Below are 27,481 nucleotides of genomic sequence, written 5' to 3' on the forward strand. Positions count from 1 at the left end.
CTGGGAGCCAATCCTCAACGTCTCACTCCACTAACTCACACTGCAGTTAACATGCACACTGGGTTTTTCTTCTACTTCTTCTTATTATTATTGTCATTATCATTATTTTTCATTTTGCAATTGTTCTTTAATTAGTGTATTCCTTTATTTTATTTAGTTTTCCCCCCTCTGCTTACAAAAGGTGTACGTATTATTTGTTTATTAGATTATTATTATCATTACCATTATTATTATCAAACATTACATGTATCTAACTGACTGGTGGGAGATGGGTGAACCAGAGGGACAGCTCAGGGAAATATTGGCCACGGATCCCCTCAGAGGAAGCCTCAGAGGTCCAAGAGATACAGGTTCCCACTCAGAGCACCAGCCACTGGATGAATATAAAATAAAGGCAAAGTAAAAAACATTAAAGTAAAAAATATATGTAAATAAATTAATTATTAGAATCGAATGAAAACATTATGAAATATAATAAAGTAGTATGACATAATAAGATATTTTGACAGACCGCACTTTTTCCACTATCAGTAAAAGGGAAAAATAAACCAATATAAATATATAAAAGTAAATATTAAAGCTGTTAATAAAATAATAAGAGATTTTGTAATAGCTGCTATGATAACAGTAATAAAACATGCAAAAAGTAATTGTTTGGATGTATGTGTGAGTACAGTATATATTTATGTAAGTTTTTACATTCATTTATTTTCCCCCTTTTTCAGATTTGTCCATCACCCCCCATCTCCACTGACCATCTATAATCGATATATATATATATGTATATACATTACATATATACATTATATACATATATATCTATATATATACATTATATACACACACACACATATATATAAGTATGCGCTCACAATCACCACTTACTTGTAACTGCATAGGAGACCCCAGTCAGAAATGATATAACATACAGTTATTTCTCAGACTTGAGCCAGAGAAGACACAATACACCTGTTTTCAAAGAGTAAGACCCCTTTGTGATGAATATGTGGAAAACTAAACTAAAACTAAAGGGATGATTAAAGCACTTAGAGCTGTCAGAAGCACTCAGCTGCAGGAGGTCCTTCAATTTATGTTTCCATGGAGTCATGTATGGAAAAAGCATCAGAAACACCGACACCACTCATGGCTTAAGCAGAACCAACAGAAAGTCAAGTGCACATCAGGAATTGTACATTTAATAAAAACATCTCATCACAAATCATCTAGGGAATAAGAACACAGACACATCCCATAATCTCCTTTTCAGTGAGAGGGACCGGCTCCTGACAGCTAATAGATGATTTAAGACTGCCACCTAGTGGCACTGCACTGGTGGTGAAACACTTGGGTGACTGATCAGTGTTCAGCTCTATCAATGACACCAAACCAGATAGTTAACATGTAATAATAATAATTTAAATATTACTAATAATAAGAATGATTATTATTATTATAACCAGTTAGTTATGATTACACTGACATAGCAATTAGGTACGAGGCCAGACCTTCATCCTGGTGAAATTTGTTGGTTTTGCTTCAGAAAAAGATCTCAGTTCTTCTTCCTCACTGAACATCGAGGTGCACCTGCTTCTGCTGTGACACATATCTTCTGTTCACCGAGATAGAAAAATAAAATATTTACTCCATGTTTCAGGACTCATGAGACTATGACAATATTGAATTACCATATTTTACTTTCAGGAAACTCTCCATGTCGTGTTTGTACCTGGGACTCACAGATGGTGCAGTGCAATCGTCGGCTGGAGTCACAACGTTTCCCAAATAAACTCAACTAATTTCCCCATGTGGTGATTAAGTATGTCCAATGAAATAATTTGGTGTTCTGTCGTAACCAATTATGTACACTTTGGAGTCGCGAGTGGCAACATGAGAGAGACGCAAATTAGCAGCCATTTGTAACATTTATCCTTCCTGGATATCTGAAGCCAAATCAAAGCAATTATGACCCGAGCGCGTCTACTTTGGAGTTTACCAAGTTCATTACGCAAATTAACTTCCTAATTAGCTTTTGGCTTCATGCACACTTTCATCTGCTTTTTTAGGGGGCTTTTAAGTAATGGCCGGCACACAAGAGCCCAAACAAATCCTTGTGTAAATACAACAGGGGCAGGAGAATGGGCCACTTACAAATCAGATCTAATCAAAATCCCAGCATGAACCGAGGGACACTTTGCATGCGCCGGCTCAAATACAGTGACGAGACTCCAGGAGGTTTTCCTCTAACAGGAATCCTGCATGTAATTGACTTTGGTGTCTAATATACCAAAGAGCTTGGGAAATCTAGGATAAAAAAACATTCTTTATTCAGTTTTTTCAGTTTGTTTTCATCAGGTGGAATGAGAAGAAAAAACCTCCACTTTCAGTAGTTGAAGGGACTGTTCTTCATCAAGAACTCCGCCTGGAAGGAGACGAACCAAAAGAGATGATTATGATCAAAAACAAGACGGTAGATGAATAGAATGGAGCAGTTCTGAGGGTAATACCAGGAAGTCCACGGGGTCCTGTGGTCGGGCCGTGCAGCACTCCATCAGGCCCTGGGTCAGAGTGGGCATGACGTGCTCCATCAGGTAGTTCCTCATGGGGGCTGACTCAGCCTCCAGCACCTCCTCCTCCTGCTGCCTCACCTCCTCCAAACTCTTAGTCTGACACACATATGATCGCATCATTAATATACTTCACTTACATATGTCAAACATGGTTCTCTATCAAACAGGGGAATGATGGCACTGGTTTACTCGGCTTGAGTCTCAAGTTTTCTTTGGTAATAATAACAACGTTGTACTCACCAAAGTAACAGCCGAGATCTGGAGCTCGTGAGCAGATAGACGATCAGACAGTTTAGCCTGATTATTACCTACTGTATGTGTATATGTACTGTTTAAAATAAAGACAAGACGTCTGACCGTGGAAATAGAATGAGTAGAAAGGACATTCCCATTCAAGTCAACCTAGCAGGATCATCAGATAAGCGGCCATTTTTATAAGCACTGTTACCATTGCAAAGAACTGTGAGCGTTGTAGCGGGCTGACTCGTTCCATTTCTATGACAGAGATAATGTTGTTATTTATGTACCAGTCAACCCGACATGGGAACCGTGTGGCTCAGTTCTCAACCTATGACACAATAAGTGTTTAATAAGAAACCCACAGTTCACAAACAAAACGTTTACTGCATGTAGGGTAACGAGCGTAGTTGCGGTAATATTCTGTTCACCTGGTTCACTTCACTGTTCCGACGGCGGCCCCTCTGCCTGCTGACCTTGTTTTGTGTGTATGTGCTTGTGTGTTTGTGTGTGTTTGTGTGTGTGTAGCTGGAGGAGTATAGACTAAGAGCTGCAACATGGCAGACTCTGTAAAGAGGACGCGCTCCCTATGTAGATATAAATTACTTTTTCCAAGCTAGCAAAAATATTACCTTCTTAATCTCAGACACATACACTAATGAAAACATAGTTATGAATAGTATCTCCCACACACTGTTCCTTTAAAAAAAAAAAAAAAAAGAAAGTTCAGTTCTACTCTCAGATGGTCATGTTAAAAATTCAAGTTGATCCTTGTCCACCTTATGTGTGTGTTATAGTGAACACATATTGTCTTCATTAATTACTATATTAGCCTTAATTCATGTTAATATCACCCACTACAGCTTTTTGCTATGTTTAAGCCTGGTCTGAATTTTCCCAGCTAAACTAACAGTTGCATGACCTCAACCATTCCAGCAGAATACATAATACACCTCTGTTAACATGTCTCCCCCTATTATGAGCCAGATCCTCCTTTATATGGATATGCAATGAGGAGAGAGGCGCACACACATCTGCGCCTGAAAAGGAGCCTCAGCACATCTGGACCTGAGTTGTGTATTATCAGTTTGATGTTATTAAACCATTACATATCTTTCTTCAAACAACATCCCAACAGCCAGTACATACCCACTCCTCCCAGAGTGCGGCACTGTGTTTGGCGTCCTCTTTGTCCTTCCTCTCGTATTCAGCTCTCTCCTGGGCCTCTCTCCTCATCTTCTCCTCAGCCTTCCTCCTCTCCTCTTCCTCCACCTCCTGGCTGGAGGGGCCGTAGTTCCTGGGCTGGCCCACCGTGTCGAAGATCTTCTGCATCAGCAGCAGGCAGTCAGGTTCATCGCTGCTGGTGATCTCTGGAGAGGACGACAAGGAAAAGAGTGAGGATTGATGATATGATGAAATATCTGTCAGTGACAGGCTGAATCTATGGCTGATACACTTGTTTTACTTTAATACTTGTTTTATTCGGCACTCATCAGCATTCAACTCAGGGCTGGGCATGGCTAGACAAAATGCTGCAATATGATATATATCTTGATACTTTCTGTAAAATAACACAATAGCTTGATTTGACCTTTTAATGTGTATGTAAGGTCATAAGAATGTGTTATATCTTTTAAGTGACACTCTGAGGTGGTGAAGTCCGATTGTTCTTTGGAAATGTATTCTATATGATTTAGTTATACTAATTGTTTATACAATCAAAATATATTTTTCTGAAATACAGTTTGCAGGCAGTAGGTATATGTAAACATCATTCATTTATTTATTAATAAAATTAAAAAAGGTATTTCATTTCATTTATTTAATTTGTTTCTGACACACTCAATGACTTACTGCCTGACATTCAAGTCAGTTCTTACACGTTCTTACCGTTATGCCTCAACATACTGCAAAACAATGTGGGGCTAATTTGTATTTTTGGAAGTGGAATTGGCATCTTCCATCACTGTTTTGACCTCAACAAGTTGTTGAGGTCTTTGGCCCTTCACTTCTTACACTGTCTCCAGCCTCTGTCCCTGTTCCCACTCATTTACTTTATCCCACATAGATCGAGTTATTTGATATTTCGCCCATGGGTTATTAAAAAATGTACATGAATAATAAAATGCACAATAAGTAAGGAATACTGAACTACTATATAGCACCCACACTGAGGACCAAGTCATGCATCACTGATTACCCAGGTACAGAGGGCTGATGTCCAGCTCATCAAAGTAGTTTACAACAGTCTCATCCTCCATGTTGTTCGCTCTGTATCTGGCCAGTCGTCGCAGGAAGTTCTCCTGCTCGTAGTTGTGCTCCTGCACCAGCCTCTCAGGCAGCCTCATCACCCGGTCCTTCAGGAAGTCGTCCGAAGCATCCAGACACAACACAAACTCTGACGTACACATAAGGAAACCGTTACAAATATCAAAAGTCTGTACACTATCTATCAATGTCCCAAAGTGCACCTTGGTCTCTGTTTAGAGTGGCATATTTGTAGCTTATCCTTGTGTTTGAGGTCGACAAGCACCCAGACCTGGCATTATCTTCTTGCTGTTTGAGGAAATCTGGGATGCTCCGTCTTCTGAATCATGTTCTTCAGCTAAAAAAGAAAACATACAGATGTTCATGTCGTATTTATCAGGGTTATAGAGTGTATGGAGTAGTGCAGTAGGAGCTGAGAGCCAGCGTCTCACCATAGAAGAGCTCTTTAGCTTGTTCATATGTCTTGGGGAAGCCGTCGAGAACAAAACCCTGGTTTCTGCATGGGTTAGACATCAGCTTGTTCCTCACCACCTTCACCAACAGCTGGTCATCTAAAAGACCTAATGGACAAAGAAGTGGCAGAATTATCTTAAAGGGGCATTCCAATGATGTAATATTGCAGTTTCATAAAGTTGGGAGACTTGTTAAAGACAGCATAATGCAACTTAAACTATCATAATATAACTTTCTCCACCCCATTACAACTAAATTCAGTTCAGGTTGTCTCTGCACTGCTCTCTGCAAACTGACACTGCAGATAAAGGACGGGTAGTGAACCAAGGACTCGTCAGTGAGGACAGCAGACTCCGGATTGTTTCTGTATGCAGTTAGTACCGGGTGGGTAAACCCTGGTTGTCAAAGTGTGTACCTCCGTACTGCTCCATACTGTCCTTCAGGCTGTTCAGAAGCTCCCTGGCCTCTTCCGAGGAGTCCTCATTCTCTGCATCTGGATCAGCATTCCTCACATCGTCTTCCTAGAGATGGAATTGTTAGGACATTGCAACATGCAATACTGTTGACGACAAAAAGACAAGACTAAAATATCATTTTTAGATCTCTCTAAGATCTATTGTATGTCCTGACAATTATGCTACTATAATGCAGAAAGTCTGCAAGTTGAATCAGGTTTTGGTTGTTGATGAAGGTATATTTTAGCATGTGGGCCAGTTTGGATTGGCTCTCATAATGGTCAGGTGGGTGCGAATGAACCGCCTATCACAACTGAGCACAGTCAGGAGGACTGCATTCATAATCACTAGAAATTAGCATTTTGTTTGAAAAACTAAGACTAAATCCAAAATAGCTGCCAAAATGAGAATAGTGCATGTGTGTGTGTGTGTGTGTGTGTGTGTGTGTGTGTGTGTGTGTGTGTGTGTGTGTGTGTGTGTGTGCCTTATAGAAGCTCACCAGTTGTGCGATGGTTTCAGAGATGGTCTCCTTCAGTGTGATGTGATGGAGTTTATAGTGTTCACTGATCTGTCTGGACACTGTGCTCTTCCCCACTGCAGGAGGCCCCAGTATACACAGGCGGACGGGCTGGAGGGAACACACTTACATGGGTTAGAACAAGTAGCAACTCTATATCGATTCATATTTTTAACACTAGTGTATTCTTGTATTCTAGGGACATGTGTCGGCTTTACCAGTAGTCCCCTGGCCTTCTGGTATTCCTCTACGACCAGCTCTATGTTGTCCACCAGACCAGTCTCACACAACCAGTTGATGGAGAACAGTTCCTTGATATGGACAGCCTCCATGCGTAGGTTGACAAGCAAGGAATCAATTTCCATGGTCTGTCAGGGGAAGTAATACGTCATGAGACCTTAAAGGAGTCATTTGAAATTTGGGGAAAATGAGCTTGTTCACTATCTATTACCGAGAGTGAGATGACAAGATGTATATATCAAGGAAGAAGTTAGCCTAGCTTAGCATCAAGACAAAATAAAAGCAGTTTGGCTCTGTCCAAAGTTAAAAGTAACACCAACAAATACCTCTAAAGCTCAATAATTTACTCAATTAATTTATTTTGTTTAATATGTACGCAGACAGGTTGGAACTATTTCATGACAAACATCCATCTGCCCAATAATCCTGTAGCAGCACCTCCTGCTACAGGCGTTTCTCACTGGGTGGTTAAATAAAAAATGAGTCCCCTCAAAAATGTGGGGAAATTTTTGTAGAGCTAGCCAGACAGTCATTGAACACAGGTGTTTGGTTTGGTCTCCACACAGACGCGATGGCACCTTACCTGGCCATCTCCACGTCTCCACAAGACTCAATACAAGTCAGTGCACCCAGCTGTTGTTTGTCAGGAAAAAGTTTCATTACAAAAAAAAAAAAACATCCAAGTGATGTGCAAACACGATCTTCTTTTTGTCCTTCTGTGTATGGTTCAAACAAACCAGATATAATGTGTAATAAGTAGCTTTGGAGTTGTTGGTGGGTGTATTTTTTTTTGATCATCTTGAACTTTTTTAACTAACTGTTAATGCTAAGCTAAGCTAACCAAACACTGACCTCAGCTCCAGCAACAAGCAAACATGATATATATATATATATATATATATATATATATATAAAATATACAGGTAACTATATATGTATATCCATCTTGTCATCTCACTCTCGGTAAGAAAGCAAATATGTAAATCTATAAAAATGCTGCTTTTTAAGATAGGAAGAATACAGCTCTCAATTCTAGGTAAATAGTAATTAAACCATTACATAAAAACAAAATTTCCTGAGCATTGCAGAAAAGTGTAAAGTGTATTTTAAACAGGTAGGACATACACTCAAGTCCTGTGTGAGGAAAGCCTCCTCAAATGGTCTTTTCTGGGTCTTCCCTGGTCCAATTATAGAGGCAACTTCCTGGTGGAGAAAGACATTACATATCTTTATATCTTCATAAAGACTATTGAGTTTACTCCATCAAATGTATTAACATCTGAAAAACTGTTTTATTTGTGTAATGCAACAAAGTAATAAAATAATCAGTAAATCAGTTTTTACATAACTGGCTTCTAATCTGTGTTGCTACACACACCTTCACAATGTCCTCCAAGGTATTGTTGGAGAAGTCCACAGCCAGAAGGTAATATGGTTTGGGCTGATGTTCAATCACATTCTGGATCACACTTTAACAGAAAGAAAATCTTTATATAATTATAATTATTATAAACTTACCACACCTCAGATTTAAGCATTGTATAAATATTTACTTTATATATAATTATTATAAATTACGATTTAAATGTCATGAGATGAGTCTGCCAATAAGGATCAGAGTTCTTAAAGCCTTTTGAAAAGCAGGGCTCTGTGAAATCTATAACCTCATCATTTTTCAAGGAAGCTTTCAAGAAAAAAAACACGTGTATGTCCAACCTTGCCAGGTCACTGATGTGAATCGTGGGGATGATGTTTGTGCCGTCTCCAAAGACAGGTATTTCATGTTCTTGTCCCAGCCATGAAGTCTAATAACACAGATTATTACAATCAGTTACATGTGTGAAGCGTATTCACACACTTCACACTGTCTGTGATGGGGCCTGAGGACGGTGATGCTGTTAGGTCTTCACTGGTCAAACACTTTGAACAAAAAGACTGAGGTTAGGTCAGCCCTCCATGCCGTACGATAAAGCAAATACAACATTTAAACATAAACATAATGTGCATTTTCCTGGACCCACTTTGATCCAACATTACAATGGTAACTTTCCCTTTATGTATCTACCTATACAGTTAGCCATAATGAGCATTTCAGGTGGCTTCTTTTTGTGTTTACTGTCGGTCAGACTCGGAGAGGTTCGTAATGATTTGTAAAACGAATCATGTAAAAAAGGTTTATGCTGTCCCCATGTATGTTGTGCTGCATGAGTGGCTGTCCGTCTTTCTACAAGAGGTGGTGAGTGCAAAGTTAGCTCCACCGATAGAGTCAAAACTGTCACATTTATGGGCAACCAGTTAGGTGAAATTGTGCCATCATTTTCAAAAATGATGATGATGGTGATACTTTATTGTCAGATCAAGTCTGAAATTTGTTTTGCATCACAGCAGCTCCATTTGCAACATCAACAAAGAGAAACAATTTAAGAGACCAATTCTGAAAGGGACTCTCACATAATGAGACCCTATCAAAAAATAAACCTGAATAGATGGAGACGACACCAACACTGGCACAAACATGAAAGAAGGAGCAGCACTACACATTTTCCTGGCTCACAAACACAATCTTCAGTTACGACGTGCGGGGTGATCGGTCACTCAGATCTATTCAGGTATTGGCCCCAGTTTGTGTCACACAGCTGAGCCTGTTTCTATGAAAAATAAATAGCCAGTTGTTTACTGCTATTCTGAAGGTAATTCAAAGATTCTTCTAACCACCAGTAAATAATATTCTGTCTGTCGCACCATAAAGCCATACGTGATATATGTCAAACTGCTCACCAAAATTGTAAGTTTTATTACCAGTTAAATTTGTCTATATTGAGAACATTTTAATATTGCTGCGCTTTGCAGCGCTTCTGCCTCCTATGACAAAATAAAAATAATGAAAAAGAATGGATCCAGTTCCCTTCATAGAGCTGTAGTTCCCATCACTAGTGGCTATAAGATATGTAGACTGTGGACCGGACACTGACAGCTGTGGACACCACAGACGCACAGTAGTTCTGTTTACACTGTCAGCTTAGAGGACAAGCTTCACACACGTGCAGTAGATAACTACACTACCAAAAATGCTTAGAAGACATTAGAAAAATGTCACTGACAATAACTAGACGGAAATGTCTTTGTTGACTAAACCCAACAAAAAATAAACAACTCAAATGTGAGGAAAGTAAAAAACTGAAACTAAATTAAAATCAGTTAACACAGTATTTGACCAAATAAGAATAAGTATAATTTGGATCTGGCCAGACTCGGCTCGCTTATAGGGTTTGAGATACCAGCAACCGAGAGGAGCTCACATGCAGACTTTTAGTTTCAGTGATAAATAAAGAGACACATCTGTATAAAGAGAAGAGAAAATGGTTCTTATTGATAGCTAAAGCAACAATCTACAGCCAGTTGTGTTCAAGTCTCACCTTGAAAAAGTAGTGGAAGGCCTGCTCTCCCATGCCGTACTGAAGACCTGACGCCACCACGTATGTGGAGAACAATGTCCTCTTCTAAAAGCAAAAGCCATATATGTGACAGTCAGAGCCATACCTGTCAATCACATGTGTCTCCTGTACAAAATGTGAAGGAAGTTGATACTCACAGTTTTGCCTATTTTGACAACCCTCTTCTCCAGATCAATGTATGATTTGAAGTTGGGATGTGCTCTTCTTCTCCAGAACATCTCATCAGTTAAAGGGGTATCCTGTTACACAATGCAGACCACAACAGGAATGCTGCTATAAACCAAATGTATCCCGCTCAAACATACATCTGATATGACCAGCGCTGGTAAGTAAACAGAGCTGGGACGTTGTTAAAAGGAACAGCAATTCACTGGTCTTACTGTGAAAACAAATGTATTTATAAAAGACAGTTTGAAGTTACTCAGATGTATAAAGTTACAGCCCGTTCTTAATCCCAGGACGTCAAATACCAACGCACAGGAGCCCGTTAGTGCCTGTATGAGACTCACCGGGCAATCAAGTTACTACAATGTAAACTCATCCAAGGTCATATTAGACACTGAGAGGAAATGCTCCGGGAGGGTGATGACGTTGTATAATGACTAAAAAACCCACACGGGGTGGGAGGATCAAACAAACACAGGACTTACTGTTTGTATCCCAGGTGAAACCATAAGTGTTGATTGTCTTTGTGTTCACAAAGTTTAGTTTCACTTTCATTTTACAGACGTAGTATTTCTAACCCAAAACACAACCTTATTCCTTCAACCTAACTAAGTGGTTTTGTTGTCTCGACCTAAGCAAGTGTATTGTTTAAATTCACAACGTGAACCATGTGTTCACTGTGACCGTCAGCTGGGCTACCCAGTGTGTCAGAAAGTGACGCCAGAGTCCTGACCAACTGACAGCACGTGAAGAGTTGGAAGTTATGTATGGCTCATAAAAAAATATCAATTTATCAAATATAAATAGCAAACACTAGTTGTTATCATTTTTCTGTATCCTTTCTGTGGCTCCGCATCCTGTACAGCACTTTGTAACTTTGTTTTAAAAGGTGCTATATAAATAAAATCTTACTTACTTACTTACTTACTTATAGTGTGAAGAATAAGATCTGCTGCTATAATTATTTAAGATAAACATTTTTGCGCTGTTGATCAGAAAAAATGAGAGGATAATACTCTGTGGTGTCTCTTACATGTTTCAAGACGACATGTTACATGATGACACTGGAGATAAGGGCACAATTTCAATCAAGAGGAATAAAATCTAATAAAAGCATGAATTAACAAATACCTCTATTACTATATGTGAAGAGGAATAAAACAGGATACACAGACAGAGAAGACGTTGGGATAGCCAGAGGTGCTGTATGTGTCCACTTACAGGATCCACCGGCTTGCTGCAGGCCCAGGTCATCACTGTGGAGACGAGGATGAACATCTTTGGTCCACAAAAACGGCCCATTTCATTATGGAGAGCTACAAATACAACACAATGGGAGTCATGACCTAATTAATGCATTATGGCATTATTATATCACGACGACATGCAGATATGCACATTTTACTGAAACAGTTTCCTTTCTTTTTGGGGTAATTATTGGTGAAGCGGTTACTTCTTGAAGGTAAAAAAACATGAATTATTTCCGAGATTATTATCAAACATACATATAAAATATATTAAAAGGCATCAGCTATGACATAATAGCCATACATTGAAAGCACAGAGTCAGGCTCCATCACGGTGTGACATTAGACAGATGTTGATGCTGGGACTGAAGTTATGATATTGGTAGTGATTGTAGTAGTAGTTCAGACGTTGAGCAGCAATATTTATATTATAGAAAATACTCACGTAGCACTAAGGGCAAATAAAAACAAGAGTGATGACTGCCAGTGTCAACTATTTATGATTTCATCAGACAGTTTAGTAAGTATCAAAATATAAACTAAAAACTTCAAGAAAAGTCAAAGTCAAAGCAACATTACGCTCAGGAGATAAATGGTACCTCAATAATATTAAACACCAAACCTAGAAAAAGTGTTACCAGTCTTAAGATAAGATAAGTACACAATGAACAGCCTGTAAACAAACCAACAACCCAACAGAGCCTGAGATCTGCTCACCTGAGACGGCCCAGAGGGCTTCCTCCACCTGCTCGGCATGCTGGGTAATGTTGTAGATGACAACGTCACAGTCCATCAGCTTTGACAGCAGCTCATCCCTGGTCGGTTGCTTTCATGCAGACAAGATATTAAAGTCAAGACAATTTTATTTCTAAAGCACACTTTTACAAAGCGCACATTTTAAATGATTTAAAATGTTCCTCCTGATGCACATTTTAAAACATTTACTAGAGGAATGCAATACTGTTTTCTTCATGTTTTTCTTAGCAAATGACAATACATTATTATTCTTATTAATATTATTATTATATTATTATTCTTATAGTATTATTATTATTAATGATATTATTATTCATATTATTATTCTTAATAATATTATTATTATTAATATTATTATGAATAATAATATTATTAATAATTATTATTATTACTATTATTAATAATAATTATTATTAATAATAATATTATTATTAATAATATTATTATTAATATTATTAATAATTATTATTAATATTATTATTAATATTATTATTAATACTATTATTAATATTATTATTAATATTATTATTATTAATAATAATATTATTATTATCATTATTATTATTATCATCGATACTGTTGGTTTGCAGTGGGCCACAGCACAGGGCTGTACTGAAGCATGGGGTACTCACTAAATACTGCTCCAGGACATGTGGGATGCCTACGTCACATTTACCAGAAACAGTCCCAACAACGTGAAAGGCTCGCGCTCCGCTGCGGCTCGTTCTCGCCCGCCCCTCCTCCTCCTCCTCGGCCTCCTCGGCCTCCGTCCGTCCGACCGCGCGTTCAGACACACACTGCAGAGACAGGCCTGCGCGTTAACGCATCAGCGCTCGTGCCCACGGTGCCCAACACTCCCCCGTAGACGTACATTACCTGAGCGATGCACCTGGACGCGTACGAGTCTATGCTGTTGATGAAGACTCTTCTCACGCGAGGGTCCGCCATGCCGGCCTGTCTGGAGAGCGTTGTGATGGAGCGTTGCCATGGAGCTGGCCCCTAGCGACCCGAGCGGGTTCGCGCGGCTCAATGCGGAAGTGTAGCGTCTTAAGAGACAACACGTGACACGTGAAACCATGACATTTGTAGTCTAAATGTATCTATGTGTTGCAATGTAACTTTCTACCACTTATTCAGTACCATGCTCAGTATCTAATGTCTGTTTCAGTTTCGTTAGTACACATTAACTATATGTTTACTATGGCAATAGTAAACATATAGTAAACAAATAATAATTCACCTGAACTTATGTCAGAAACACAGGAGAGTTTTACTATCAATAAAGCCTGTTAAAACACACAAAAACCCCAATGTATTGATCCGACGAGCTAGAAGAATCTGTGTAAAATATTTTAATATGTTAATATATTATGTGTTACTTTCATTGTCAATAATTTATGAAATATCCCCTTGCCACAACCAGAACTTGTATTTTTGTTTCTACAAATTTAATTGGTGAGTTTGATTTAACCTTGAATATTTTTTCAGTAAAGGTTAAAACTCCTTTCAGGGGTTTGACAAGCACATTTTGGCCAACACCACCCATGTGTCATTTGTTGATCAATATCTGGACCACCCCTCACAAAAGGGTCACCATTGTGTTTTTTATTTCATTTTTTGAGACACCCCTTTCAAAATATTATAAATTCTCATTACAAAATAAGTCAGATGAGTTATTTTTTTGTTTTATTTGACTTTTTCTTTTTTAGTCGAATTTTTACTTTATTGACCTAACTCTTATTGGTATAGTGTTCAATATTATTTCTTTTACACGTAATAAGAGTTATTCTATTGTTCATATTTGATTGTATTTGTGTTCTATTGTTTTCTGCTATTCTTCTTTTGTAATCTTCAATGAAACACGAATTCCCTTCAGGATTAATAAAGTTATATTTTACCTTATCTTATCTTAACAATGCATATGACATCCTGAAGTGTTCTGCTGAAGGCTTCACATAGGAGCATGGACCCTACACACAGGTCCCAGGACCATTATGATGATCCTAACCATATAGGCTTCACATACAGTCTATGATCTACACACATAGACCTGATATGATGCAGACTTGCGGACCAAATCAAATCCCAAATAAACTGTTTGGACCCCCTTGAATCTCTCTGTCCTGGGCCCCAATTTAAGAACACAATTGACTTCCATCCAGCACTTCAACCAATGTTCATCATTTCTTCAGAAGGAGTATCTAGACAAGGGAATGTTGAAGCCAATCATTTATCCTCCAGGTGAAACAATGATAACAATGACCACTCCTAATTTGATAATTTTCTTTATTCCAGCCATTTTTAAATCATTACAAAGCATAAACATTAAAATATATTTATAAATCCTTTTTCCTTAAAAAACAATTATATCAGACATTTACATTTCAGTGTTGAAATTACATTATGTGCCCTTTTTTCCCCCTCTTAATTCTTTTGTCACACCTTTACAGAGAAAAAAACAAAATCAAATCCATATATAGCAGACTGAAGTAGGGCTGTGCCGCATGACATTTTTTTGTTTAACATTCAAAACTTCTATTGAGGTTTTTGAATTAAGCTTTGAATGTCTGAAGGCACATTTTACGATGGCAGCGCCCTAAAAGATGGGGGGAAAAAATGATGAATTACTTTTATTATGCTCCCCAAACAGTTTTTGACGCATTTTGAAAGGGAAAATGCCAACAAATACAAATTGGAAGCAGAACAGTGTCAGATTAAAACATATTGTGAATTTTGGCTATGATTACATCTATTTTGACTTCAGGACAGAGGCAATTAAAGAGACAAAGACTGCTCGCTGTTTGTGGTGTTAGAGAGAGACCACAATGTTTCTGTAAGTTATTATTAATAATAATTTGAACGTCAACAATGTGAATGAGGCTTCAAACTATTTGGTACAGCCCTACACTGAGGTGTTAATAAATTAAATTGATCACAAGATTCACATCATAACGTAAAAAAACGTTTGAATCAATATTCTGCCACCACTGCAAAGTTATCAAACTGAGCCAGTTCAAATGAGTGCGTTCCTATGGCCGCCCAGCCGTTCTTTGGGCTCAGCACCACAGCATTCTTCCACAGCGGGTATCCATTCAGCAGCCCCACCGCATACTGACCCTACAGGAGGGAGGGATCACAGAGACAAGTTACAGGAAATACTACGAACCCTTATCAATCCATTAGATACAGTAAGACTATCTATCTGCTTTGTCACGTGGGATTGACAAAAAAACCCAAAAAAACAGTTCAGTTACCATGGGATGACATTGTAACTAACATTAACAACATCACTGCAGGTCCAGTCAATGCCTACTGAGCTGAGCAACCAGCAAAACCTGAGTCAGTCCATGAGGTTTAAGCAAGACTGCTCAAAAACAAAGTTCATGTCACATTGAATACATTCAAAGACAAAAAACAGATGTTTTATTATGGACTTAACAACGTGATCAGCTCACTAAATAAGTCAAGTCAAGCTGCTATTCACTTACTTTCACAGTGAGTGATAAAGTGTGCCAACCATAAGCTCGGGTACCAGACTGCCCCTCCGCCAGTACAGTCTCTCCAGCTGTTGACAAAAGAAGAGAACAAAACAGGGCATCAATGACATGAACATCTTCAAAAAAATGTTCATTTACAACTGTTTGGAGATGACTTCCATTTTCTTTAAAAGAACGAGTCTGGTGATAATCTGTACTGTTCCTAACGTCAACAACAACTTCTATGAAAATACCAAAACCATACAACAACACACAAGTGTAAATCTGCTCTCACAGTGATTGACAGATTGGGATCTAGACAAGGACAATTGTTGCCTGATATTTTCTTATTAGTCTGTTATTTAGGCTCAATCCCACATACTCCCTGGAGAACCCAATGTGGATTCATCTGCTACTGAAAATAGTCCCAAACAAATGCACCATATTCTCCTGTCTGAGTAATGTTTGCTAAAAACGCTAGGTGGCCAGTTTTTGTAACTGAGGCTTTTTGAAGCATTACACATACACAGTCTAGAGTAACAATTGGCTTTGGGCAGAGAGCCACGGACAGGAAGTGAGAAAGTATTGAGAGAAGGGTTACTACATTGTTAGCTTTGGTCTTCTCATAGGATTTGTTGACAATAATACTAATAGAATATTGCCTAGCATAAACTTTAAATGTCTACCCAAAAATCTGAGAACATTTTTTCCATTGAAATATTTTGCTCTCCATAATAAAACGTGTATGGAAGCAGCGGGTGACACTACTGACCGAGATCATTGGTAACTTTGTATGTTCCGTCTGCAAACACCCAGAAGAAGACTCCTTTAGCGCTGCGGACTGACTGGCCTCCTTTATCCACCCTGGCTGCTATGAAGACACCGCCCGTCCTCACGCTCTCCATGAAGACATCACATGTGACCGTCAGGTTCTCCCTGTAACATCACAGCCTGTTGGTATGTTGGAATAGAAATCTGGCACGCTCCTGGAATTCACACAGTTTAAAGTTTCTACCAGCAACTTTCGTTTTGTGGACAAAAGCAGTAGTGTTTCCGAGCACCAGAGTCCCTACAGAGGAGGAGGAGCCGCTGCTGCTGCTGGGCGCCGAGCACTCCATCTCCCGCAGGAACTCCAATTGCAGGTCAAAGGCAGCAGCGAAGCCAGAACTGGGTCTGTCCATAGTGGCAGAGGCCCCTCTGGAGTCTGAACTGAGGGAGTTTGATTGATTTGGCGCAGAATCTGACCCGGTGTCACAGATGACACGTTTTAAGAATATAGAAAAAGCCTATTGTCTTGCTGATGGTCTTTACTTCAGGTCTACTTCAGGTCAAATAGAGGCACCAGTATTACATCGAGACTGTTTTATAACAAGTTAAAAGTTCCTTGTAGTAACTTTAAGTTATCATATGTACTCTGACTGGGACACCAGTGCTGAAAATGCTCTGAGGTACTTTAAGGTACCATAACCTCACCACTGGTAGTCTCCTATGACACTGATGGTCTGGTCGGCGTCAGCAACCCATGTGACGGGTCTCTCAGTCACAACCTGTCGCAAGGTGAAGACGTGAGGTCCGGGGTCGGTCATGTTGATGTAGTATTCGAACACCCCGGTCTGGTCAGCGAAGTATGGAGCCTCCGAGAAGGGAGGGGTTCCTACAGGAGGTCGGATACAGACGGAGAACATGGAGAGAGACTGTTAAGAAGATATCAGGACAGAGAACATGGGGAAATACAAGATTGACTCCTAACAGTTATTATATCTATTCAGATTTTGAGAAAGCCCATAGTTTCCACCATGACCCTGTCTTAACATTTAGTTACTTTTTACAAATAAATCCTTTTCTGAAATAACCTTTTGTTCCTGCATTTTATTCTGTCTCTCTTTATACCATTTTTTCCAAAAGGATATAATTCTCTGGTTGCACTTCAATTAGGAAAAAAACGTAATCTATTAATGTGTAATAAAACTTGTAGGTTGCAGTTTGGTCCTATAAAAATGATTTCCTTGTCAGAATTGAGAGATATTTGAAGAATTCAATAAGCAAACTTGTAAATGATCTGGGTTCTGTATATGCCGTACTTACGGACATTAAAGTGGTCCTCGTAGACTTTAGGGAAGCGGGCCGAGGGAGGGGAGTCGGGGTAGCTGCCTTTCTGCCCGGTTGTAATTGTGGTAAATGTGTAAACCTCATCTTCAGCCAGCTCTAAAGTGAATGATCCATCCAAAAGCTGCAATCATGTCATAAACATGTAAACATGTAAACAATTAAACTGTTAAAGGTGTAACTTGGTGCCAGCGTTTCTTGTCGGAGGAATCTTTTACCTTCAGTGGAGCTAGTTTCTCAAAGAAGGAGGACTTTTTCGTTTTGAAGTTAAACTGTGACTTCCACACCTGGAGCTCCTTAATGGAGGCCTAGGGGAAATAAATATCCTAGAATAAGACAAAAGAATCACTCACTAATTTTAAACAGTGAGATGGAGACTGCAATGGAACTTACAAAGGATCCCTTTAGCTGGAAAGTTGCATTCTGGGAGGTCACATTGAAGGAAGGGAGCGGAGGTCTTATGCACACTGAGTGATCGTGAGTCTGGAGGAGAAACATTCAAGAGGAATTTTGTTGATTTTATGTAACCGTATTGTTCAATTATATATTTAACAGAAATATCACAATAGGCATGCAACCTAAAAATGTAGCTCTCTTTGAGTATTCTGTACAGCTGCACCCTTAACAACTTCATAAGATAAGATGAGATAGGATTAAAGCAGCAGAGAGGAGCGACAGAAGTAAAAAAACAAGATCACAACGGGTATAATAAAGAAATAATCACACAGTAAAGAATATTAAATAAGTAAAAAACATTACAAGTGCAATAACTACAATATGATATAAAAAACGGACAGAATGATTGTTAATATTGCACAACGGTGGATGTACTTTCTAAATTACACAACCAGAGGAGGAAAACTTTGTAAGATAAAAATTCAAAGTCAATATAGGAAAGCCTAACTTGCCATGGTTTCTATGACAACAGTGAGATTTCCTTTCCCATCAGTCAGGGCTACATAACTTCCACCTTGTGCCAGATGCCCAACAGTCTGCAGGTAGGTCCATCCTGGCTGGGTGAACTGTGTGGTGTGGGCTATGAGGGACAATTGTAACATTCATTTATTAAACACTTGCTCACCATTTTCACAAATTCATTTTTTAAGAGCCACAACAATCAGTCAGAGATCCCTTAACTGTCCACTATCAAACTCCTTAATGTGATAACGTAATCAGATCACTTGAAGTTTGATTTACGTGTCATGTAAAACATTTGACCCAGTTCACATTTCAAAAAACACACGTGAAACATAGAACATACAGGAAGGCCTTTTCTTGTAACTCATACGGAGTCAAAAGGAAGACACCAAACAAAGACATTGTCAAAGAAATTGTGCTGAGGAAAGAAAAAAAAAAACACTCTAAAATCCAAAATTTGTGTCAATACTGGGTTTGACCTTAATGATTTGTATTTTATTAGCTAAATAAGCTGAATAAGCAACATATATGTGTTATTGTAACTTTTTAAATGAATGCCTCACCTGTGATCCAGATTGGAGACTCCACTTCATAGTTGCCGCTCCAGGGCTCCTCAGCCGTCATCAGCCCGTCTCTGCCGAATGGCAGGTCGCTATAGTAGCTGGCCACCAGGTTCCAGGAGATGGTGCTGGAGGAGGAATCACAGTCACCAACCAGACAGCTGCACACAGGGGCTTAACCCAGGCTCTATGTGCAAAGCCACTGCCCCTCCTAACCCCACCATGGGGTCTGAATCTGTTCTTTGATTTGATGATTTTTACAAGTTAAACATGAAATATATTCTCTTTTTTTTGCTTAAAAATAAACCAATATAAAACTGGACGTTTAACTCCTTTTTTTAAATTATCTCCCATAGGTAAATAAAAAACGAATGGATGGGCAGTAATCCTCTACAGACATACATTTCAGCGTTTGATGAAATACTACAATCCTAATGAAATCAACACATTTGGTCAGAAATGCTCATCCATGTACCACTAAGCCCTGCTTGTGTATTTACTTACGCAGTCATGAGTCCGTTGACGTAGTTCTGGTTGAGGATGCGAGCCCAGCAGCCCCCCCCCACCTCATCGTTGAAAGTGCTGTAGTCCTCCGACGACCACAGCTTCTTCTGGGTCTTCAGGGCGTCCTTCACCGTGTTGGTGCCCGGGTAGTGGGCCCTGAATGTCACACCAACAACACACAAGGTCAAGGTCCCTGAATGTCACACCAACAACACACAAGGTCAAGGTCAATACGAGAATAAAATACCAGAGTTCTAGAAGCATGTGGGTGACAAACTCTGCTAACGGGCGATCTGAGCTCACACAAAAGCCAGACTTACACACTACAAATATAAATATGTCATTCACAATCTTATACATTAAATGTGTGATTGGAAGGTGGCCTAATTTAACCAAATCACATAAACTCCACTAAACTGTCATTGCAGTTACCATACTTTGCTAAGCTAGTTAGCTTTAGCAGGAGATAAGCTGTGAGGTTCTCTTTCGTCCACCATGATCAACTTAAGCCTCATTAGTTATGTAGAATATCTAACTGAAATATGCAAATGTCAGTTCATCCAAATGACCAAATTCAACCAATCAACTAGCCAACAGCCAAATCAGTCAACGAACAGAAGACAAAGAGCCATACTATATATGAAGTAGGAGTCAAATTCATGTTCCAGAAAACACCTGCTCTCAGTTCAGGGTTCACACTGTGTTTCATTTCACAGTTTACACTCAGAAGGTAGAGCCTATTTAACATAAAGTGGAAAAAAACATTTCATGCACTGCTGAAGGGAATATACAGTAAGAGTTAACGCCTCAGCGACTCAGCACAAACTGACATGTAATCAGATGGTTTAAATTAAACCCGTAGGGAAGAAAAGTGCAGCTGTGTCCGACAGCCTCAAGAACAATCTGGAAAACATTGTGCAATGAACTGAAGCTTTAATATACTGTCTGACTAATACTAGAGCCCAATGGATTCCCATCATCTTTGACCAACATAAGGATCAATAATTAGTGGAAGTTGCCACTAAATGCTTCGTAAGATGCTTTTGTCTTTTTCGAAAAGAAGTTTCTTGATTCGATTATTAAGGTTTGTAATTAAATACAGCACATTTCAAAGTGTTTATTTTTGTTTAGTGAAGACATGAATCAAAAACAATCTGACAATCTGCTCACATGTGTCTCTTGACAGATAAGCATTTATGATAAGGATGCTTTCAGTTTGGATACTTTAGAATTTGGATCCAGATATGTAGGGAGCAGGACCTTTATACAGTGGAAAGTTAACTTGTCACTGCTCTCTAAAAGACAAACTCCGTATAAGACAATGTTAAAAAAATGATCTTAGACGTAGCTTTGATATTTCTGTCCTGATATAAAAGTGATCAAAATCAGCAACATAAAATATGATTGGTGTTTCTTTAGTAGCTTAAAAACACAAACACAAATTGAAGAAGATGCTCATGCACTCAAAGCAGAGAGGTTGTGATCACAGGCATATTAATATTGTTAGTGCTGTAAATCATACCATGCAGGTCTTTAAAGATGAGCACAGATTCAGCACACGAGTGCATCTCCTGTTAGTCGCTCAGTGTTAGAGGCAGAATCTTACAACAAGCTGGCAACAGAGGCTGTGCATGCAGCCGGCGTGCACAGAGGACGGTCCTACCCTATCACGTCTACGGCTCTGCTGAGCTCGGGGTCTAGCAGCAGAGACAGGACAATGGGCTCCCACAGGTTGTCACTGGCTACGATGCTGACTGTCTCCAGACCACTCTTATCCAGAGTGTACCGCAGCAGCTGGTACAGCCGGTGACAGTCACACAGGAAGACACAGAGCAGAGGAACAGTCAGACTGTACAGTACCTGCTGCGATCACGCGAAACTGGAACTTTGGAAATAAAGAGAACTGATTTTAAAGCGGCTATAATTGATTTTTTCCCGGCCTCTTGGGGGCCAGCCAACCACGCTGGAAACACAGCACCTGTCATATTCCATTCTTGTTAAGTTAATATGGTTAACATGTTTGCAAAAAGCACTATCTGCACATGTAGCAGACACAGATCAGTAATTATTAATTAATTCATTTCCAGTAGAATATTCACTCTCCTGGTTTGGTCTCCACCATCTACTGAGAAATTAATGATCAGTCTCTTGATCTGCTGAATGCTCCACTATGTCCACAAGCTAGTCTCCTGCTGTGTTTGCCATTTGGGCAGGTGGTGTAAAACCGGTTCATCAAACCTTTTTGCTAAACATGGCGGCCTGCCACGACGGGAAATTAAGTTTACGAGAACAGAATTTGTAAAAATGTTCTTCAGTTAGAAGACATCTGTCACAGATTGCTGTCAGGATGTAATCAAACCAAAACATCTTTTTAAGAAGATTACCCCCCCCCCTTATCTTTTACATAAACCATCCCATTTGGTTTTGTTTCACATGATGCAACAGTATACTGTACAGTTTAATACATAATGATACAAATGCCATGCATTTTAGGAAAACACTTTCCAATGCACATGGGTGTATCATATAGGAGCATGAACATATGCAGCTTAACAAGTTAGTCTATGATCGAACTGTCTCTTTTAACTCTTCGAGTCCAACAGGAAAAACAGCCACAAACATTCCTCTTTGACGGAGCACAGCAGATCGATTTATAGAGAAGAAGAATGCTGCCGGGGGACATGCCTCCATCTGTTCATCACATGTTAGTCAATCAGTTGTCAGACTTCAAACAAATTGTTCTTCGGAGAACTCAGAGCACATGGTTGAAACCCCACACCTCCACATCGTGTTTGCACTGGCATTGGGTCAAATGAGTTATTATGCAGCAAGAACTTTATACGGTGCCCCTTCTGAGTGTGACATGGAGCCAACTGTACTCACCCGATCGCCTCAACAGAGTCATTAAGGTAGGGGTCAACGAGCATAGAATTAGCGATGCTCCAATCGCCGTCTGCTGCGACGATGCCAACACCGGTTAGACCGACTTTATCCAGCGTGTTCCGAAGCACCTTGGCAACAAAGACATGCTCTCAGAGGAACCCAGCTCAAAGTCAAAGCTAGACTTCATCATCTGGACCACTGAGATTTAAAACCTATCTCTCATGTGGGACACGACTCAATGTTGGTGGCTGTTTTTCTCTATTAGTTTACAGTGAGGCTTAACTTACCCATACTGCACATTTGTCAGTCAAATCACTGAGAGGACATTGAAAGATAAGAAGTTAGGTTTACCTTGATGTACTTGCTGTCGTAGTTTCGCTCATTCCAAATCTAAATAGATAAAAAGAAATGGAAATGACACAGCGAACCTCAAAGCTGTGAAGCAGCATTACACGTTCAACATTTCAATGCACAAGGGTTACATGTAACTTTAGGGCTGCATGGTGTAATAGCTTATACACTTACTGGAACATTAGTTGCACAAGTTAGTTGTAAAGTTATTCCAGTTTATTCCAGTCTACTTGTGTCGTGTTATTCCTATTGGTTAGGATGTCATTGAATTATATCGATAGCGTCGCTAAAAGAAGTCAGGCAGGGCCACAAGCACAAGCAGTCAGAAGATCTGATGAAGTAAATCCAGATTATATAAACCACTCTATATTCAGGTACATTTGAAAGTGAACACCACGACAGCGTATTAGGAAAATTAAAAAGGTAGTGAACAATATTAAAGTGGTAATTGTACGAGGAAAACAATTGGGATATTCTTTGAGACTAAATTAGTAAAAATTCAAGATGAAGAAGGAAAACTTGAAAAAGCTCAGATTATAGAGAGTAGAACCAGGAAGTTGGTCTGTAAACTGGGATGGACAGTTGTACAACTGTCTAACCACACAGAGTGATACAACTGTCTAACCACAGTTTACTGACCTCTACTATGATATAGAAGGTGTTGCTGCCTGTGGTTCTGACTGCATTTAATTGCAGTAACCTCATAGAAAAGGGTTACTATAGATGAATATGAACTGAAAGGCATTTCTACTTTGCATGGCATGGAGCAAGAACATGAATGAGATTATAAGTAAATGAGTACTCACCCCAACATACTGAATGTCCAGGTCATGGTACTGCTTGGCTCCGAGGATCCAGTTCACCACGTATGCTGCAGTGATGTCTGGGAAGTCATAGGGCCAGTTCTTACCGTGGCCCACCCACCCAGGAAACGCCCAGGGCAAACCTACGTGATGAACCCAACAGACCCACGCAAGGTGAAGATGTATTGTGTACCACCAGTATAATATTAATGTTAAAACTAACAGCAATGCAGCACTTTTTAAGTCTGAATGCCCAGTAAGACCACATTTCCCATCAGCCCTCTTTGTATTTTAACAGTTAGGATTGCCAAAGTTGTAAAAAGGCATTAAAGTCAAATCATACATCCAACCAGGTGTTCTTGATATCATTCACAGAGGTAATGAAGTCATATTTAGATCAATTATGGATTGTTTGTTTGAGCTTCCAGGAGTTCAGAGCAAGGACACGACACTGTTCTTTCTTACTCATGAGTGTGATATTTGGGTTTCTCTTCTTGGCCTCTTTCATCAGCCACCACTCGTACCCTCGGAAGTAGTTCTCATCGTTCTCATAGTGCATGTGTGACGGCTCCGTTCCATCTGGAAAAAGATAATAGTCAAATGTAATGTCAACATCATGAGATAACAAAACACAAAATGACCCAGGGTTTATCACGATATACATTATGACACCTGGTCTCCTGTCAGAGGGCGGTTGTTCTGAACATAGCCAGGATGAGCTGGAAGTAGTTTCACTACCAGCTGACTGAACAGACATGTTGTGAACAGGCAGTGTGCTAGTAAATGATCTGTAAGATCTAGAAGTCTTTCCAACACATACAGCATGCAGTAAGAGAACCCCACGTTGTTTACATTTCATCACTTTATTACTATACTTTATACATCTTAAAGTAAAAGGTATATTAGCTGCTTTAAATTATATTACCATGGTTATTGTATTATTTTGAGTTTGTAATATAAAACATGTAGATAAGATAAGATAATCCTTTATTAGTCCCACAGCGGGGAAATTTACAGGATTTACAGCAGCAGAGAGGATAGTGCAAACAAGAGACATAGTAAAAAAAAACAAGATCAAAAATAAGTATTATAAATAAGCAAATAAGCAATAAAAACAGTAAAGAATCCACAATAACTGAAATATTATATATACAGACAGAATAACTATTGTATTGCACAGTGTATTTGTATTGCAGAGGTTTTTAGTGTCATGTGGTCTACTGGGAGCAGAGCTGGTTGTGCAGCCTGACAGCAGCCGGAAGGAACATATGTACCAAAAATACCACTTTAATAAGAAAGTCATGTCAGGAGAAAAATGGAACATTTTCAGCTTCCAACTTCTTAATGAGAGTTTCTGCAACTTTATTCACTTTTACACTCCTGTGTGGTTAAATGAGATCCTTTGTTTGTGTTTCAGACAGTAATTCTAAGAGGTGTTAACTTGGGCTTTTGGAACTTGTTTTGGGGGAATTTACAACTATTTTCTGGCAATTAATTAAAGGATGAAATATCACTCACTTAATTCTTTTTTTTATGAATTTGTTGTGTTGCTGACGTCACTCACCAGTAGTCTGAGCGTCTCCTCCAATCTCCACCTTCAGTATCTGCAGAGAAGCTCCGAAGTTGGGCTGAAACAGTTAAAAACAGTCGGTTTTCATGTTAGTGAACGGATGAAGTGAACGGATGAAGTGATGAAGTGAACAGATGAAGTGAAGTGATGAAGTGAACAGATGAAGTGATGAAGTGAACAGATGAAGTGAACAGGTGAAGTGAACAGGTGAACAGATGAAGTGAACAGATGAAGTGAACAGATGAAGTGATGAAGTGAACAGATGAAGTGAACAGATGAAGTGATGAAGTGAACAGATGAAGTGAACAGATGAAGTGATGAAGTGAACAGATGAAGTGATGAAGTGAACAGATGAAGTGAACAGATGAAGTGAACAGATGAAGTGATGAAGTGAACAGATGAAGTGAACAGATGAAGTGATGAAGTGAACAGATGAAGTGATGAAGTGAACAGATGAAGTGAACAGATGAAGTGATGAAGTGAACAGATGAAGTGATGAAGTGAGAGGGTCTGGTGTCCTACCTTAAACAGGTAGTCTAGTATCTGGCTGCGGTACGGCTCAGCATAGTTGACCAGTAGCCGGGACGTCGCCTAAAGGAAGCAGAGGACGCGCTGTGAGCGACACGTGACGACCCTGTGGACAGCGGTACGTCGTACCGTCACCAGGAAGTAGATCACACACACTGAACTCACCCCTCCGCCGCTCAAACCGCCGACTCCGTCAAAAGTCCTCCCCAGGCCGTGTGCCTCGGTCAGGACGTAGGTCTGAGAGGAGCACAGAGGCGGACACAGAGCCAGAACCAGAACCAGAGCCAGGGCCACCACTACCGCCGGCTCCCTGAGCTCCATGCTGCGTGTGTGTGTGTGTGTGTGTGACGCTGCGAGAGACGGCTGTGTTAGTGTGTAAGCGTCCGTACGTCACGTGACTGCGCTGCTGAGCGCTCACGTGATCTACAAGGCCATCTTCCTTCCTTCCTTTTCTTTTTTTTTACTAGTTCACATTTCTCCTAAATAAAGTAGTATCTTTGCTTTTTCTTAGATTTCAAAAATATATATTCAAATATCAAATAAATATCTTGTTGGATTACAGTACCAGTCAAAAGTTTGGACACACCTTCTCATTCAATGGGTTTTCTTTCTTTCTTTTTTTTTCTACATTGTAGATTAATATTGAAGACATCCAAACTATGAAGGAACACATATGGAATTATGTGGTAAACAAACAAATGCTCAACAAACCAGAATATGTTTTATATTTTATATTCTTCCAAGTAGTTGAATGAGAAGGTGTGTCCAAACTTTAGACTGCTACTGTACATGTAGCTAAATATACCTCAAATTCAGATTTTTTCAGCTACCCATGATAATTATTTTTCTTCGTCTTTCTTTTTATAAATGTTGTTTCAATTATTAATGACACACTTTAGAAAAATAAAAAAGTATTAAGTTTCTTTGAAGATGTCTATAAAACATAGTCTTTAACGCTACAAGGAACTTTCATTGTATGTTGATTTTGGAGGTCCCTGTGGTTGAAAGTGGTCGTGTATCTGAACACAATAAATTCTGTTTAAAAAACCTCTCATGTAATGCAGAAGGCTCTGACACTCTGCTCTAGGCAGTCCTGGTCCTGGTGCTCCTGTGCCTCCCTTCCCTCCAGTGGCCCAGAGGTAGGTCTTGGGTCTCCAGCAGCGTGGAGTGGGGGTGTTGTCTCCCGAGCAGCATGATGAAGCTCTGCTCCTTCTGATAGGGGATTCCGACTGCAGGTCAGAGGTGGCAGTGAAGCCGGATCTGGGTCCTCAATGGACCAGAGGGCCCTCTGGAGTCTGAGCTGAAGATTTCATCTGATTCCACCAGAACCCGACCTGGTGACACAGAAGACAAGCATTAGGAATATCTTCATAGAAAGAGACAATCTTCTCTCTGATGGTCTCATTTACTGATGTTGGTGGT

General features: G+C 39.6%; 2 protein-coding genes across 4 annotated transcripts; both read right to left on the reverse strand.

Annotated features, from left to right (window-relative positions):
- Nucleotides 1–1,232: 1,232 nt before the first annotated feature.
- ak7b (adenylate kinase 7b) lies at nt 1,233–13,308 on the reverse strand. 2 transcript variants are annotated; one of them, XM_054613735.1, is made up of 18 exons: nt 13,237–13,308; nt 12,993–13,157; nt 12,322–12,430; nt 11,579–11,673; nt 10,330–10,431; nt 10,154–10,237; nt 8,454–8,542; nt 8,116–8,206; nt 7,863–7,940; nt 6,716–6,865; nt 6,480–6,608; nt 5,941–6,046; nt 5,504–5,632; nt 5,344–5,409; nt 5,005–5,202; nt 3,954–4,174; nt 2,505–2,663; nt 1,233–2,419 (listed from the first exon to the last, which is right to left on the reverse strand). In XM_054613735.1, the coding sequence occupies exons 1-18, from the start codon at nt 13,306–13,308 to the stop codon at nt 2,381–2,383; spliced, it is 2,082 nt and encodes a 693-aa protein (XP_054469710.1). In that variant the 3' UTR covers nt 1,233–2,380. The 2 variants fall into 2 exon arrangements, with proteins under 2 accessions (XP_054469710.1, XP_054469711.1); XM_054613736.1 differs by lacking the exon at nt 1,233–2,419 and having other exon boundaries at nt 2,572–3,844; nt 3,914–4,174.
- Nucleotides 13,309–14,629: 1,321 nt separating this feature from the next.
- Nucleotides 14,630–26,400, reverse strand: galcb (galactosylceramidase b). Of its 2 annotated transcripts, none has more exons than XM_054613528.1 (17): nt 26,225–26,400; nt 26,054–26,122; nt 25,526–25,589; nt 24,427–24,540; nt 23,965–24,104; nt 23,159–23,197; nt 21,588–21,718; nt 19,925–20,080; nt 19,424–19,548; nt 18,851–18,978; nt 18,336–18,425; nt 18,161–18,250; nt 17,922–18,066; nt 17,310–17,490; nt 16,609–16,772; nt 15,849–15,925; nt 14,630–15,477 (listed from the first exon to the last, which is right to left on the reverse strand). In XM_054613528.1, exons 1-17 carry the CDS (start codon nt 26,378–26,380, stop codon nt 15,331–15,333), a joined length of 2,016 nt encoding a protein of 671 aa, XP_054469503.1. In that variant the 5' UTR covers nt 26,381–26,400; the 3' UTR covers nt 14,630–15,330. The 2 variants fall into 2 exon arrangements, with proteins under 2 accessions (XP_054469503.1, XP_054469504.1); XM_054613529.1 differs by lacking the exon at nt 21,588–21,718 and adding an exon at nt 22,808–22,935.
- Between the last annotated feature and the right edge of the window lie 1,081 nt (nt 26,401–27,481).

The sequence above is a fragment of the Anoplopoma fimbria genome, chromosome 15 (assembly GCF_027596085.1).
Source record: "Anoplopoma fimbria isolate UVic2021 breed Golden Eagle Sablefish chromosome 15, Afim_UVic_2022, whole genome shotgun sequence".
NCBI lineage: Eukaryota > Metazoa > Chordata > Actinopteri > Perciformes > Anoplopomatidae > Anoplopoma > Anoplopoma fimbria.